The sequence below is a fragment of the Corvus brachyrhynchos genome, unplaced genomic scaffold, assembly GCF_000691975.1.
Source record: "Corvus brachyrhynchos isolate BGI_N302 unplaced genomic scaffold, ASM69197v1 scaffold450, whole genome shotgun sequence".
Lineage (NCBI taxonomy): Eukaryota > Metazoa > Chordata > Aves > Passeriformes > Corvidae > Corvus > Corvus brachyrhynchos.
Genome location: NW_008235749.1, coordinates 301,087 through 318,499, shown reverse-complemented (window position 1 = coordinate 318,499; position 17,413 = coordinate 301,087). Strand labels below are relative to the sequence as shown.

The 17,413-nt window shown below is 46.0% G+C and overlaps 1 protein-coding gene across 2 annotated transcripts in view; it reads left to right on the top strand.

Annotated features, from left to right (window-relative positions):
* Positions 1–17,413, top strand: part of INPP5D (inositol polyphosphate-5-phosphatase D) — a 62,064-nt gene that overhangs the window by 22,326 nt on the left and 22,325 nt on the right. For both annotated transcript variants that reach the window (XM_017726268.1, XM_017726263.1), the window contains exons 5-7: positions 12,744–12,894; positions 15,002–15,173; positions 15,575–15,715. In XM_017726268.1, the coding sequence (XP_017581757.1) occupies positions 12,744–12,894; positions 15,002–15,173; positions 15,575–15,715 (464 nt within the window). The remainder of the gene's footprint in view (positions 1–12,743; positions 12,895–15,001; positions 15,174–15,574; positions 15,716–17,413) is intronic.

The window sequence follows — 17,413 nt, the reverse complement described above, 5'->3', positions numbered from 1 at the left end:
CGCGATCAGCTACAAGAGCTCAGGCGTACAAACAATCCATTTACAAACATGTATAACCCTGAGATAAACCCCTGGGACACACCCACCTCAATGTCTCCTGGACTAGCAAAAGGAAAATTTCCCCGAAATTTTGAAACTCTTGTGGCAGATGACAAAAAGCAATTGAAAACTTATGTAACCAACGTTATCAACAAGAAAATACTCTCATTTTGCAGTAATTTGGTGGATATTAGCTTTAATGTTATCAGTCACATATTGTTCAATCCATTTGATTGTCTTATCCTTTATATATTTTATATTACCAAAGACTTCTGATGAAGCTTCATAACTCAATTTCAGGTAGTCAGGGAGACAATAGATTATTTCCCTCTCAGCTGTGTGGTAATGAAAGGCTGTGTTCTATTGCTTCTGTGATTTGAGGGATGATGGGTCACAGAGGAAAGTGCTCATTTACAGGCAAGTCTTGAGTTGTTTTCTCAAAGAAAGAGAAGTTATTTTATTGTTGGTGCTGTATGAGGCTTTTTGTCCTGATCATTTAAAATAGGAATGAGTCTTGGAAAACACTGATTTGTTTACAAGGAGTCTTATAGCAAATGTCGTGGTCACTAAAAAATTGTTTCCACACTTGTTAATGACAGGGCAATGCCCTTTCTTCTTCAGAGATCTACCTTGATTTGCTGATAAGGTGAGTCATTGCAGTCTGCATCCCTCTCCACGAAGACATGGAACTCATCCAGCACATCACAAGTGACACGTAGGCTCCAGTTAGATCTCGTTCCCTCAGTCTGCGCTGCACCTGTGGAGAATGGGACCAGTAAATCCTACGTGGGCTTTAGCTTATTGCTGACATAAATGTAAAATATAAAGATACAATCACCTTTGAACATCAACTGGAAGTATTGTCCTGGTTGCGCTTGTTTTAGGTAAACGAGGTCTGCTTCACCAATACTCTTCAAATTTACCTTTTGGTGGTTGAAGTTATTACAGCCTTTGAATGAAATTTAGCATCCTTGACTTTTCAGATTGCTGTATAAACACATGCAAGGCTTGATTTCAAATGACAAAATGGTTTAGGGAAATGAAACAGACTTTAGCAAAGATAGCTCAGATTCAGTTGTTTCAGTCCCTCTGAAAGAATGAAGTCACAATGCAGCTTTTGGTTGTTCCCAGACCTTTGCCCCGCTGTTCTGACATCTTATGTCTTCAGTTTGTGCTTCTGTTGGAGTTTTCAGTCTTGGTTCTCCTCTGAAAGTCTAAACTGGTTGCGGTCTGTTCCATCCCGGGGTTCTGAAGCTGTCCCTCTGCAGTATTTTAAACGCCAACACGCAGCACAGCTGGGTTCAGCAAACCCCATGGGCAAAGGATGGTGAAGCTCGCTGTGGGCTGGGGTTGCTTTCTGTTAGCAGACTAGTAAGCCTGAGTAAAAATTTCCAGGTAACTCTGCATTAAGCCTTATTCTCCAAAACTTGACAGGGCTGTAGTGACCTGTGCTGTTTAACAGCCTTAGTATCAAGTGTTCCTTGTGATCGGACATGGCAGGAGCCACAGGCAGGCACTGGTCGCTCACAGAGGCACTGGGTAGCCTATTGTCGTTGTACATTCCTGTGCATGCAAACCCACAAACCCTGAGTCCAATTTTAGGGGGGAAAGTGTAACAAAAAATGTGTAACATCTGCTATTTTTATTCCAGAAGTGCGGTTCAGGGGAGAACATAAAAGGAGAGGGTTTGAAGGGTATTTTTTTTCTGGTTTTAGTTTTGTGGTTAGTTTTGCTAAATGCTCCTTCAGGCTATGTTCTGTCCGGTCAGCAGCTATGGCTCAGGGCTTCCAACTGATTGAGTGAGGGTTTGCAGTAACTGAATGAAATAAGGGACAGCCTCTTGAAAGAAAGGACAAGTGGTCACCCTTAGCGTCACAAAAATAGAAATCAGTTGCTGTAGCTAAAGCCTGAGAAATTTTGCAGACTGAAGATGGGAAATTGTAACACTAAGGTGCCGACCCTTACTGTGCATTGCTCAGGGGTTTGAATTATGCAAACCTAGAAAATGATGCAGTTCAATGTGGTGCATGCAACTGCTTCCCATGCATGTTCTGCCTGCATTGCTTTGCTTCAGCAGCATATCTTCAATAAATACTACCTCTTCAATCTTGGATTTTCTCTTTCCCACTGGATAGTTTATGTAATTTATGCATAATTAGTGCTTGGTGATTGTATTTTTTATCATTCAAAAACACAGGCTTCTTTTGCAAAAGGAGGTAAAAAAATGTCTCCACTGTCTGCTGCACAGGTTGGAGAAGAGCCCCAGGAACTTAGTGTAAGACTGATGTGGGCTGAGGGATCCTGCCCAACTGTGCAGGCAGATCCATTGTGGGCATGTCTTCACCTGTTTCAGGAGAAACTCTTTCTCCTAGGACTTCAAACATTTCACATGGTTGCCTGGGTATGTATTGATCGCCTTCTACAGAGGGAAAAGCTGAAGGGAGCTTGGGAATTTCCACAAGAAGCAAGTAACCTGCAATAGTTCTCCCAGCCCAGCTACTGTCAGCAGAGAACACTGACAGAATCACAACGATGACCTCCACTAAGTGCCTTCAGAAACAATGACTGTGGTACATTTGCTGCCTTGGGTGCCTTGATAGCTCTTGGAGGCCCATGTTTTCAAGCTTGTCTGGGTAAGCACTAGAGCTAGATACTTTATGAAGAAATGAAAATGGAAATTTTCATTTGACTTCAAGTGTAGAAGCTCTTCAGTGGAAAACCAAAAAGCACAAGGCTTGTGATAAAATGACAAAAGTTCTTAGAAGTAGTGTATTCCAAAACTTTTACTTAAATTCCACCCACACACTACAGAAGTGCTAAAAACATTGCATCAGATCCTCATGGATCTGCAGTCCTTGCTCATTCATCATCAACTCATCTGACTTGCACCCCGTAGCTAAATTTAATACCAGTCCTTCATGTTCCGTCATGGAACTGTACTGTTACTTGCTTTTTGTTGATGTAAATCTTATTTATTATAACATGGAGAAATGCTGAAAGGGTTGTTTGCTCAGCAGGTTTCTCTTGGTGCTACAAGCTGAATCATTGTGTGCTGTATTGGCAAAATCTTTTGAAGGCCAGAGTTCTAATGGTTTATTTAGTGTGGAGAACTATCCCAAGTACATGGTCTTGGTGCTTTCTAGAATTGTTTGGTGTTCTTCCTGGCTTCTACATAACTATATGTCATGGTTTGACACTGGCCCAATGCCAGGCACCCACAAAAGTCACTCGCTCACCCTCCCCTGCCGCAGCTGGGTAGAGGAGGGAAAAAGAAATTAATGAAGGGTCCATGAGTTGAGATAAGGACCAGGAGAAAACACTTCAAGGGCAAAACAGGCTCAACCTAAAGTTGCAAACTGAATTTATTACTAACAGAGTCAGTGGAGGATAATGAGAAGTAAAATAAGCCCCTAAACCACCTTTTCTTCCCCCAACCCCTCTCTCCTTCCCACTGACAGCGGCGCAGGGAGACAGGGCACGGGGGCTTGGTCAGCTCATCACCCGAGTTTTTCTTCCGCTGCTCCGGGAGAGGAGTCCTTCCCCTGCTGCACCGTGGGGTCCCTCCCACGGGAGACAATTCTCCATGAACTTCTCCAGCATGGGTGCACTCCCACGAGCAGCAGTCCTGCCAAACCTGCTGCCACGTGAGCCCCTCCCACGGGCACAAGTCCTCCCAAAACTGCTGTGCCATGGGTCTGTCTTCCACGGGGGGCAGTCCTCCAAGGACAGGCTGCTCCAGCCGGGAAGCAAGGACCTCTCTCCGCCAGATCTCCCACTGGATCACAGCCTCCTCCAGGCATCCACCCACTCTGGCATGGACACCTCCCCCAGGGGCTGCGGGTGGATCTCTGCATCCCCGTGGATCCCCAGGGGCTGCGGGTGGATCTCTGCATTCCCGTGGATCCCCAGGGGCTGCGGGTGGATCTCTGCATCCCCTGTGGAAACACAGCTGCTTCACCAAGCTCTTCACCACGGCCTGCAGAGGAGCCTTGGCTCCAGCACCTGGAGCACCTCCTCCCCCTCCTTCTCCACTGACCTTGGTGTTGCCATGTTGTTGTTCCTCACATGTTCTCACCTCCTCCTCTTCTCTGGCTAGAAAAAAACTGTGTGCCTTTTGTTTTGATTTTCTTCTTAAATCTGTTATCACAGAGGCATTACCAATATCTCCAATTGGCCCAGCTTTGGCCAGTGCCATGTCCATCTTCAGAGCCATCAGGGATTGGCTCTGCCAGACATGGTGGAAGCTTCCAGCAGCTTCTCACAGAAGCCACCTCTGTGGCCCCCCCACTACCAAAAACCAGGCTGTTCAAAACTAATGCGCTATATTAGTTGGATATTTGGCAATTAACATAATTTTTATGTGAACCATGGAGTGCTGGAACAGAGTGGAATGGGGTCTTTAAGTAGGATCTGAGTACATTATTTTTATGATCTATGTCTTTATCGTGTGTGGAGAATGTCAGTTCAAAAGACTTCTACAGATCCTTTGCTTTCCAGAGCTTCTAATACGTTTTTATTTAGGATGTAGAATTTTAGCAAGGAACTGGAGATAAAAATCTGGCAGCCAATTATAGTCTACTGAGAACTCCTTTCAATATTGCTTTCCTCTATCAGACTCTCCTAATTTGCAAGTGTCCCAATTCTGCCATGGGAGCACTGCCTACCTGTGAACACAACCAGTTTTCGGGCTGCCAGAAAAAAGCCTGGATGGGATCACAGAGGGGAAAACTTGCAGGGCCAGAAGAGATCAACAGTGGCAGATATGAGAGTCAGGATCTTTTTTAGGATTAACTGCAACTGGGCTCACATTCCACACAGAGAACATGTTAAGCATTTGAAACCAAGAATGCATTGTGCTTCTCAAGTCCTTTCCGTGACACCGCACATAGGAAAGAGTAAGATGGCCTTTCCCAAAATTGGAAACCTTCAGCATTCCCATTTTTTTATAAAGTTTAATAAGAATGGATTTGTGATGCAGCGTGAGTAGTTAATACAGAGCCTCCTAAGTCAGTATCATGCTTAGAGAAATGGAGCTTGTGGTGGTAAGTACTGGCATCCGTCACCTGCACTAGAAGAACAGAGGGAGTTTTATAGGATTGACAATACAGTAATTTTTTTCTTTTTCCTTTTTTAACTCAGATTTTTTTTGATGTCTGATTTTCAGCCAGGATCACAAGCTAGAAGTAATATGTACTTGGTTGTTATTAAATTGTAATTCCTTGTTTCCTTCCATGAATCATGTCTTTCAGAAATTCTGAAACCCTCTTTCCCAGAACTCTCCGAATTCCATGATTTTCACCCAAAGTCTTAAATGTAAAAGTTCACTGTAGCAAAAGTGACATGGATTAGCAAACTTGAATATCAGGACCAAACCAAATGTAGAGTAAGACAAAAAGCCTCCATCATCTCTTACCTTGGAGGAGACAGGGATTGTTTGCCTTCCATTCCCTCCAACATTATTCAAGCTGTGTGCCTTATAACTGCACTTACACTGTGCTATTCTCCCCAAAATTTGTATGACTTTTTTCCAAGTGAGGAAGTGCTGCTCTGGCCCTCCACCACCATCGTCTGCCTATGTTCCCTGGATTCCTCCCCTTACCTCTTCTCTCATGCTTAGTTCCCTGGCAGAGGCCCTCTTGCTGAGCTTTATCCAGCAGCAGAACTCCCTTGCCAGCTCACAAGTTCCCACCTCTTATTAAAGTTCATTTCTTTATTGACCCTCCAGGTCACAGGAGCTGTCATTTTCTCAGCCACAAACTTGCTTCTCTCCCTTTGTGCTCCTAGGTAGGTCCATTTCTTCCAAGTCCCAGGTGTTGCATTCAAATTAGAGTACATTTCTGGGTGGCTTATATTTTGGAAAGTAGCTGTTTCTCCCAGCTGTGATTCCTGTCTATGATCCCATTTTTGTGAAAAGCTCCTGAAACTTCTTAGCACAAGATTTGATCTAAAAATAAGGCAAGTTTGCTAACAAAACAAAACTGAAACAGCCAGGTTGCTATAAAATGCTTTTTAAAATAATTTACCAGGAATTTCTCAGCTCTTAGGTTCACTTCTTTTGTGAAATACAAAAAGCTTGCCTACATGAGAGCCAAAAGTCAATTTAAAAATGCCACCTATACTTCCTATCTAACAGACAGTCTTGAAGACAACTTTTTTCCAAACCTCAAAACATAAATTTTTTTTTTCAAATCTAAAAGGAGAAAAGTTCCTGCCAGCCTTTCTCACCACAGTAGAATTGACCTGATTTACAGCTTCCGTTTAAGCTGGTGGGTATTACAAGAATTTTGTAACTTGGAGAACTTATTGCCTGTTACTGAAATGCCTATGTATGTGTTTAAATACCTGTTTTAAGGCACTCTAGTTAGAAAAGATTGGCCTTAAGCAATATAACCAGATGATCAGTTTCCTAGTTCCTCCTTGTGCCTTGGCACAGGAAAGGAAAGCATTTCCTCTTCCTTTTGAGGGCCCCAGACTTCCTGTGCCATCTATTTATACAATTGTTGTAATGAACCCCAAGTTAACCACTTCCTCTCCTAGTTTAGCTTAGGCTTTACATCTTTTTACTTCATGTCTTTATACTCTACTTGCAACTTCTCTTAAAAGTCATGTTCAGAGCTGCTCCTCACTAAACCCGTATTTGGAGTGCCTTTGGCAAGGAGTTCTCCTGGCCAGATGGCATTACTTGGATACACCAGATACGAAGGAAGACCAGACTATCACAGCCATATAAAAACCTGTTGAAAAGTTCAGATGGTTGGATTTGGAAAGGGGGTCACAAGATTTAACCAAAGTCTAGTGATTAAAGGCATTAGTTGTACCTGTTCTCATTAAATGAGCAGCCTAGAAGCCAGTTCAGCAAGAAGACAAGAGCAAGTTGTAGCTAGCTGTGCTCAACTATTGCACAGTGAGCATACAGAGGATTGGAGGGCATTGAAAACTGGAAGGACATGCAGAATTGGGGGCAGGCTCTGGGGAACAGGAGACAGCAAGACATCCTGTGGGAAAGAAGGTTCACAGCCAAAAGGGCTGGAGTCAGAAGTGGAAGGTCTGAAAGTTGTGGTTTGAGTTCCAGTTGAAATGGCAGGGCTGGTGGTGACAAGCATGGTCAATGTTCAGCTTTACCCACGCTCTTCAAGGGTTCTGGATCTGGATAAAGGGCAGGATCTGGATAAAGGTAGCTGGCAGATTTGCAGAGGGCTCCCCATAGTCACAGAGTTCGGGGTGGCGGGAGGTCTTGCAGGTGTCTGAGCTCAGCGTTGCCCTGGTTTTGGGCTGAGGCAGGATCAGACACTCGCTAGCTGGCTGTGAGGAGTGCCTGGGTGCACGGCACTGCTGTCCCTCGGGGACTTGCAGCACCTCTGGTTGCCATCTTCTTTAGAAGAGAATTTAAAACTTGTAAGACTGCTGCTGTGACATCTGGCTGTCCCTTTGCCAGACCATACCAGTCCCTTTCTTCTGAGCTTTCTGTGTGAATCCCATTTTCCAACTCCTCAGTTGGAAATTTTCCTTGGGACTTTCTATGGTACTTTACATGTTCCATAAGAATTGGTCCCCCAAGCTGGCCACAGCAGTCCAGCTAAAGCCCTATGGAACTAAGTACAGCAGAAGAATTTCTTCGGCATCTCATACGATGCTCGCAGTAATAGATCTTGGAGCAACTTCTGCTTTGGATGCAGCTTCCCACTATAAAATTGCTTCTCAGTCTCTGATTCACTGTTCTCCAGACTCCTGTGTACAACTCTGCTGTTTTGTGGGCTGTTCCCTAAATTGCATATGTTCACTAGGTGTTTCCTTTCCATATGTTGTGGCTGCCAACAGCACAAAGCCAAGGTACCAGTGGGGGATGCTGGAGGAATCCCTACGGAAGGAGAGCCTGCCCTCCACGCCTCTGCGGTGTCGCGTGAGGCCTGTGAGCACATTTCTGGGGATGTGGTGTGTTGCCGTGGAGATGACACTTGCCATCCACGTTTATAATGACTTGAAACAATTCACTTCGCAATTAAAACAAGATCTATCCTGTGATAACCCTGAGGAAACAGTTAGTTACTAAATGCAGGCAGGGGGGCGGGAAGTGGATTTCATTGTTGGCTCTGCTGGGGTGGCTCCAGCTTGCTCCATGCTGCCCTGTCCTGCTCCGGTTTGTTCACAGTGCCCTGTTCTGCCTCTGCTTCCTGTCTCAAAATCCAGAACAAGTTCGTGTAAAGTTTAGGCTGCATTTTGCCTCACTTCTGCCACCCAGTGCAGTTGTCTTGAGGACGCTTATTAATAGTTTACCATCAATCCCGTTTTTGGTAGCGTGCTCCGCAACCATCTGCAACCTAACTCAATACCAGAACTTCACTATCCACCACCACTTTTCCTTCCCCACCTATAAACATTTGCCACAAGTTCAAGTGTGAAGAAAGCAGATGTCCCATATTTGTGCTGCTTTCCTCACTTGCTGGCAGAGACTAAGTCTCAGGGAGGTCATCTGGCAACCTGTGCACTCACAGCAACACTACTGAACCAGACTTTCTGTGTTCAACCGATGCTGCTCAGGCATCATCCCTGCAGTCCCGGGCAGTGCTGGCTGGAAACACACCACAGCCTAAGCCATGGTCCTATTGCTCTGTGGCTGGGAGCCATTGTATTTGGAGGGGCTCACGCAGCACAGGTGCTATCTGAGTGCCTCGAACTTGTGTGCCAAACAACGTGACTGTTGTCTGTCATGCAAGCTTTGTTCTCATCTCTTCCCCAAGGGGAGAAGCAAGTGCAACAAAGTCTTGCTTTTACTGTTCTCTCTCCCATTTCAAACAATGTACAGTGTTTGCTGGGCCTCTGTGCAAAGGGAGGCAGTGCAAAGCAGGGTGTCCTGCTCTCTTGTGGGGAGTGGGGATGTTTGGGGGGTGTTTGAACTGGGAGGAGTTCATTTCGTAGTGCAGGCAAAAGGCAGAGAGGGCTGCTGGGCACAGCTGCGTGTTGGAGGGGCACAGCCCTTCCCACACACTTCCTCTGTTGAGGTTCTTACAAATAATAACAATTATAATACAAAAGAAAATGAATGAGAATAATCCAGTGATTTTGCTTTCAGACTCTCATGATAGCTGAGCTGATGTGCAGCAAGGTGGTGCCTCTGCCTTTTGTGATGTGGGGAAGGACCCTCGAGCTCCCCCACCGTGGGTGTACGCTGAGCAGGTTTGAGGCTGCCCATCCTTCCCTCTGTGCTTGGCCAGGCTGGTCGGAGCTCCTGACCCTGCCAGTTCCCCATTTTCTTATTCCAGCTCTCACCATCTCTGTGCAGCTGCATGTTCAGTTCTGTGCTGGATTCTGTCTTAAAATATGAAATGCTATCCTTTATTGTACTGTGTGCCATGGGGAGTTGGTCCTTTTTCTCCAGGCTGGACTTGGGGAAGGTGGGCTATCAGAGGAGCTGGCACTGCTGGGATGGAGGCTGCTTCTTTTTGGGAATGAGCATCTGGATTCAGATGTGTGCAAAGCCCAGCTCCTCAACATGGCCACAAATTCCAGTTATCCTTGAGAGAGGAGAAGGGAGGCTTCATCAAGAAAGGTGGCTGGGGGCAGTGGGCCAACTTAATAGAGTAGAAAGGGTGTGTAACAGCAGAGCCTCTCTGCTCATGTGTGCACCCAGCCAGGCTGCATGAGAGCTAGGGCTGATGGCCATGCCAGGGAATTTGAGCTGGAACACAGGCTTCGGACTATGCAGAGTGTTAGAGGAAGGAGGCCTGTTGCAAAATGCTCCTTCCTCTGCTTACCACAGAGACCAGGATGGTTTCAGAGACTGAAATATCCTCGGCAGCAGAAAGTGCTAATTCAGCCTTTCCTACCACTTCTATAGAGACTCCGTTTGGCCTTAAAAGAGCTGTTCAGGGCAGTCTGTCTTCCTGCAGGCACCCTGGCAGAGCAGGAGCTGAGGGGCAGAACAAGGCTCAGAAGACAGTGTTCGGGCACTGAGGGTGGCAGGGATGCTGTGCAGGGGCAGGATAGGGGCCTTCAGGCACAGTCAAGGGAGACCTGGGGAAGCAGGCAGGTGTTAAAGTAGCAAAGGAAAGTGCAAAGGAGTTTGAAGATTATTTTGGAAAGAGGAGGAGCAGAGTAGGCTGCAGTAATTCAAGAGGTGAGAGAGCACTGACAGCAAAGCTTTCCTCCTACAGGGGTGCACATGGCAAATCCTGATCCTGTTTGTCCTTGGTGTTTTTTAGGGTCTCTGTGTGTGCTCTGATGGGGCTGATGCCTTTTCCCAGATGCCTTTTGGGGTAGCTTAGGGCAAAGCAAGCCACCCCAAGCCTTGTCGCTCATGAGCTCCAGCCCATCTTTGGGGGCTGCAGATGGGCAGAAGGCAGCCCAGGCAGGGTAATCCAGAGGGTGAAGTGTGGGTAACACTGCCATGGGCAGGGCACAGAGGCTGAGCATGCTGCCATCCCACCACCAGAGCCACTAACAGTGCCCTCTGGGCTGCTCGGGGGCTGCTGGTCAGTGAATAATCACAAAAATGGATTTCAGAGCAGAAGAAGGTACTGCATGGAAGATGAACAGAGAAGCATGGAAGACTGAACTGTTCCAGGTCTGTTCCAGTGCAGCACTGTGACTTCAGGATCCTTCCATATGATGGATTAGAGCCGTTTTTTCCTTGATGGTTTTCCCTGATTACCAGCCTTCACACTTGGCACCAAGAAGCAGAAGAGTCTGGGAAGACCCAGACACTATTTGCATTAATTGGTGTAAATGAGAAGTCATTCCGAATGTACAGAGCCTGTGCTGCTCTAGCAGAGCAGGATTTGGCCTACACTGGTTAGAATCATGAGAAGTTTTAACCAGTGATTTATTTCAACATCTCTGGCCTCACAAAAATATAATCCAATGTTTGCCCAAGCATCGCCTTCATGCTGAATATGATGTTTTCCAGTGTCTGAGAATAATAAGTCTTGTCAAATACGGGAGCATTTATGTGGAAGACAGAAAAGGAGGCTGTACAGGCAGAGCTCTCAGAAACATCACCCATGTTTGTTGTGAAAATATGTCTTGCTGAGCCTTTAAAGACATGCAGGTGTAGCTAAAAATGAAAGGTATTTTTGATGGCAGGCCTGAGGGCACTGACAACTTCAAATACAGTTCACTATTGAAAGCACTGTCCTAATTTCTGGCCTGAGATTTTATTCTTTAGGAAAAGTTAAAAAGAAATCTTGTTGCTGGGACTCACTGAAGACATTTTCCTGGGTTCTGCTTGCTGTGTTTTTTGCTCACATCTCACCTGTTTAATTTCTTGGATTTTCTACATTTGCCTTTCAAACAAAAAAGTTCAGAGAATAAGAAACTGAGCAAAGACAAATGGCAAATAAATAAGCTTGTTCAAACATGTATTGAAACTTTGTGTGTGTTACTTTTTACAGGCAATCATTGCAATCCCAAAATAAATTTAAATACCCTGCCTGTTAGTCAGAGGCAGAATGGCTGTGTAACAAGTTATGTCAAATTGGAGGCACAGCTTTAATTCCTTACTAATTAACCATGTTTCCTATGCAAAATCTAGTTTTATCCATGCAAAACAGTGCCAGTTAAGCCTGCCACTGGGGTGATCAGGTCTTCCCTCAGATTGCCCAGTTGTGAACAGTTTCCGGTGTTGCTCTTTTAAGTCAAGAACAACAGCCTTGTGAGGATGGAAAACAACTGCTCTCCACCATTCTGCCGCCACTTCTTGATCTTTTATGGCAGGTGTAGACAGGGCCTTCTTGGGTTGGTTTCTGTGGGAAAACCTTTTGTCCAGAAGGAGTACCCTGCCAGGAAGAGGGTATCAGATCTTCGGCTGTGTGTTGCTGTAGCTGTGGGATTGGATGGCACTTCAGTGCAGTTTGGGAGGTGAGACAAGGTCCTTTCCCTTGGTCAGAAGGTCTGTGCTGAGCCATGAGACACCGTGTCTGTCTTTGGTAGGGTTTGTGGTTGAAGCAATGGGGCAGAGCTGCAGGGATCACAGCTGTTCCTGTGCTAATGTGTGGATATAATTGCACTGAAGCTTTGGCTCTGAAGACCTCTAAAACCTTATCCCTGTGTTTGGCCTCTATGGGTAACCATTTGCTGAGATTAGTGGCCAGGGTGTGCTCGAGATGGGTTCGGTCACAGTTAGAATTCAGCTGGTACACACAGGGTCATGCCGTGCGTGTTCGCAGTCCTCACCACTCTCTAAACCTCCCTCCCAAAATTTCTGTGTGGAGCAGGACCTTTTTTCATTTGAACCCATTTCTGAGCCTTTGAATCCTGGAAGGGATGCTAACGTCTGGATTTAGCCATGTTTACCTTGCAATTTCACAGAAAAATTCTTCCTGGATACCACAAAATATAACATAGTGTAGGGGCTTTGTGCTCAGTAAGAGACAATGCAAAGATTAATCTGGGACAAATATTTGTTTTTTAAATCTTCCTTTGCTGTGAAGCCAAGCATCCTGAACCCAGTGAGAGAGCTCTTCTATTTGGCTTCAGTGAGTCTTTGAGGTTGGCGTCTGTGCTGACTCTGGCTGGAACGTGTGAGCTTATCTGTTCTGTTTGCTCTGCACAGAGCCTGTGGTCAGATGGGCCGCAAGAGCAGGGCTGGTTCTCTCTGGGCAGCAGCAGTGGTTTTTCCTCTCTCTATGACTTTGTTTTTCCTTCTGCAAGGGGCATTGTTTCTCTGGTAGGAAATCCCAGGCCATGACTGCCTCTGTGTTTTGTTTCAGGCATCAGAGGGCGTTCCTGTGAAGTATTTTCAGAACCTGGAGGAACTGATAGAATATTACAAGAAGGAGAACATGGGTCTGGTATGGCACCTCAAATATCCAGTGCCACGAGAAGAGGAGGAGGCTGCTGATGAACTGGAGGAGGACACTGGTAAGAAACTCATGATGTGACTTGGTGATTGAGACCCTTGACTCATACCTCTTGACTGGAAATATACAGTGCAGGCAGGAGATTAGAACATGTGCCAAAAAATGGAGCAGAGCATAGAGAGGCCTGAGCTGGCGAGGCCCTGAAGCAGTGAACCCTCATGTCTCCTGAGGTACTGCACCTGGAGCATCAGCTTAGCTCACCTGAGGGAATACACTGAGTCCCTCTGTGGAAGAATACTGCATCTGGTGTGTGGGTGGGTAATCTGGTGTCCTTATCTGGAGTCCAACTGTTTATGTCCAGCTATCTCCCAAACCTCTGCACCCTCTCTTTGTCCTGCATCTGTAGGGCCCCTCTCAAAACAGAGATGCTCCCTTGGGGCTTGGAGCACATCCCTCTGCAGTGCTACGCAGCAGCTGAGGGGCATCTGAAACCCCCTCAGCTGCTCTGCTCTAGGGGACATTTCTGACAGTCCTAAGCAGAGGGCTTGGCTCCAGCAGTGGCAGACAGTCTAACTCCATGTACAGAGACAGGTGTATGATGAAGAGATGTGATTGGCATCATCCCGACTATTTTATATGAATGCCACTGTGGGTTCCTGACACTCACTGGTCTTGGATCATTCCTTGGATTTTTCCTGGATTACCCCTTGGATCTGCCATTGTTCTCCCAGAGGAAGGTCATGTCCACAGAGCCATCCTTCCTGTCCTGTCTGAGCCTGTGTGGAAATGATGAGCACTGCAATCAAACTTGTCTGAAGGACACAGTCCCTGGGACAGACAGACAGGCCCTGTGCACTAGGGCAGATTGATGTGCCTGTGCAACCCAGTGTCTGGGTAACCCTTTGATGGAACCCACTGTATATCTACCAGGAGCTGGAAGATTTTGGTACGCAATTTTCCCGAAGAAACAGAACAAAATTTTGCAAAGCTGCTCAGGAAAGATGTTCCTGGGTTTTGGCCAGTTGTACTGAGTCTCCAGCTCCTGGGGAGGGGAGGGAACCACAGCAAAAATAATACAGAGAGAGGCAAGCAGCAGGGAATCAAGTTCTAGCCAAGACTAAGAGCCTTCAGATGAAGAGAGATTAGCACTGGGTCTGGGTTGCTCATGTACAGAATTTAGTTTTGTTAAGGCACTTTATGCCATCATGCTGGAGCCATGTAGGGCCTACAGATGTCTGGCCATCTTAGATGTGAAACTGCAGAGGTGGAAGATGAGTACCCTGCAGATTAACCACCCATGGCTCAGTGCTTCGGTGTCTCTGAATCACAGCACTGGCCCAGGAGCAGCAGGTCAGTCCTGGGGGTCATTTTGTAATGCAAATTCCACCATTAGAAATAACCAAACAAAACCTCACAACTCAACCAGCTACATACAACACGTGTAACAAAGTGTTGGAGCAATTGGTATGAAAAGAAAAGTAACCATGGCTGGGATCAGCGGAGATGAACCCACTCTTCTCCTAGGAGAGGGAGATATGCTGAGCAGCAGGATGACACAGCAGGAAACCCCTTTTTCCTTCCAACTCAATGCCCACAACACAAGGCAGGATATTCAGCCCCTATGCACTGGGTCATGGGGTCTATTTTCTCCATCTGTGTTTGCTTACTTTAGCTGTTCACTTCTTTCCATTAGCAGCTTCTGATGCTCCTTCCATCATGTCCCTCCATCCATTCTACCTCAATAGCAGATCCCCATGATAATGGGAATGATGTGGGTGAGGTACAGCTATGTTCTCTAAGCATTATGTTCAACTTAACTAATTAACCTTCATAGCTGCTGTGCAGATGGGACAGTCAAAACTGGCTGGGGTGGAGTACACTGCCAGGCAGAGGCAGAGGCAGAGGCAGAGGCATGCGCTGCCTGCACATGAGGTCCAAGCCTGACACTTCATCCCACTGCTCTCACACCACTGCATCCCTAGAAACGCAGCTGGGCCAGTGCTGAGCCCTGAGCTTCCCAGCTCTGAGATCCCTCCACAGACCCTTCAGAAGGGATGGCTTCTGCAAAGGCTGCCCCTGCAGGGTGGGCTCTGCCCTGCCTGGGGTGAGGGACAGGAGGTCCAATTTCCATGCTGGAATGACTGTGCCTTTCCTTTCCTCCTTGCTAGACCTGGTACCCACACCTCCTATCCTGCCCCCACGCAACATCCTCATGGCACTGCCAAGCAGTGAGACAAAGGAGGTCTCTTCTCTCCCTGAAAACTCACGGGTGGCAGATGTGAATAAACTGTCCCTTTCTGAGACACTACTCCAGCGACTGCAGTACCAGGACACAAGCAGGTAAGGAAGGGCAAGTGACAGGGCTGCAGAACCAGCCTTCAGCCCAGTTCTGTGCTCACTGGGCCTCTGTGTTTGGGACAGCTGAGGATCTGTTTGATTGAACAAAATTACTCCTCATTTATACTACCAAATAAAGAACAGAATCAGATCAACAGTGCATTGGCTGCTCTTTACAGTCCAGCTGTTGTCTAGAAAAAATACATTTCTGAATTATTAAAATCACCCATTTACGTTCTCTGTCGAGGTATAGTTTTCTAATATAAAGGATGAGTAATATCTGAGAGAACTTGGTTTATTAGCCATGTGCCTAAACAGTGGGAATTTCAGAAAAATAAGAAAGCTGTTTGATATTTGGGAGTAGAGAGAAGAGCTGGCTTTTGACCTGTCTGTTTCCTTCACAGTGTTTCTGACGAGCATCTTAAACTCATCCAGGATTACCTGCGAGTTCACATCATCAGTGACTTTGAGATTGTGCAGACTGGCTCAAGCAGTCTTCCTCAACTGAAGAAATTGCTTACAGCTCTTTGCAAAGGACTCTTCAGGTAACTAGAAGCTGGTTTTCAGAGTACAATGCCATAACATTGTAGTCTAACAATGGTTCCATGTGCATGCGTTCAGAACCCTCATTTCTGGCATCGGAAATTGGCTTGCCCTCAAAACCAGTATATTTAGATCTCATGACCTGTGATTCTGGTCCAAAGATGTGAAATCTATATAGAAGAGACAGCTCTGACAATCAAGTTTCCTTGTAGGTGGTTTCAGTCAACGGAGTATTATACTTTATGCTGTGTTTAGAAAGAAACAAAACAAAAAATGCACTAACCGATTAAGTGCATAATTTGGTAATGCATAAATGACACCCACAGGATTGTCAAGCACAAGCCATTTATGGAAACAAGCACATATTGGTGTATAACTAGATTTTAAACACTGATTTTCCTTCCCCCTAATGCGTTGTGAACTTGGAGTGATTCCACTGGTGTCGGTGAAGGCCAGCTCAAATGAAAAAAAGGAACAAGCCTAGACTCTTGACTCTACAAATTTTGCCTTTCCTGTTTATAGACCTTCCATGTCCCAAATAGAAAAACTCTGACAGGGAACTAGAACATTGCAGAGCTCCCTCTTTCTCTGGTGGAAGGATGTTATTTCCCCCTTGCTGATTGTAAGCAAAGGGATCAGCCTGCACTCATGCAGAGCTCTTGGAGCACTCTGTGGCGGAGGGTGCATATTTCCACACTTCTCTCCATGGCTTGCCATAACCTTCTCTCTGGTGTATCCAGAGGTGAGGCTGGTTGTGCTGCTGGCCTGATCCTGTTCTCCTAGAAGCCAGCTGCCCACAGACAAGCCCCTGGGAGGACTGAGGAGATTTTGTTCCAAGAGCTGCCCTTCTGCACCCTGCCTGAGCGTTTTGCTTCTCTACACCCATGGGAGGGGAGACCCAGGTAGCCAGCTAAGAATAAACCCAAACAATGGAAACTCAAATTGAATGAAATCACAAGTGAGAGTCTTGTGTTACTAAAATACCTCTGGTGCTGATGTTGTGAGGATGTTTGGCTTCTCCCATTTCCAACTTCTTATTCTACTTCAGCTTATCTGAGTTTCACAACCCTACTCCTCATAAATGCAGGTGGAGAGATGAAAGAAAGGACATGCAACAAGGACGTAATTCCCTCAAATGCCAGGACATCTTTAACATTTCCAGATATTCTGTAGGATTTCTGGTGGTTGGACATTGCAAAGTAACATGCTAGTGCAGAGCTGGGTGAGTTCTGCTGCTGGTAGAAGCCTGCTGAGCATAGGTCATGCTTGGTTTGAAAGACAGGTGTCTGCCAAGGAAGGTGGGAACCTCCCTTGGAATGGAAAATATGACCCCCTTCCCTCTGAATTATTATAACTTTGAAATTTAGGAGCTTTCACGCAAAGATATGGGAAAAGGAATAACAGTTCTTTACCAGTGTGTGTATGTATAACAAGGCAAGCAAACAACAACAATGGCAGTGACAACAAATACAACCAGAAACCCAGTCTGCCAAGGAAGGTGGGAACCTCCCTTGGAATGGAAAATATGACCCCCTTCCCTCTGAATTATTATAACTTTGAAATTTAGGAGCTTTCACGCAAAGATATGGGAAAAGGAATAACAGTTCTTTACCAGTGTGTGTATGTATAACAAGGCAAGCAAACAACAACAATGGCAGTGACAACAAATACAACCAGAAACCCAGGTGAACGGGCTCTTC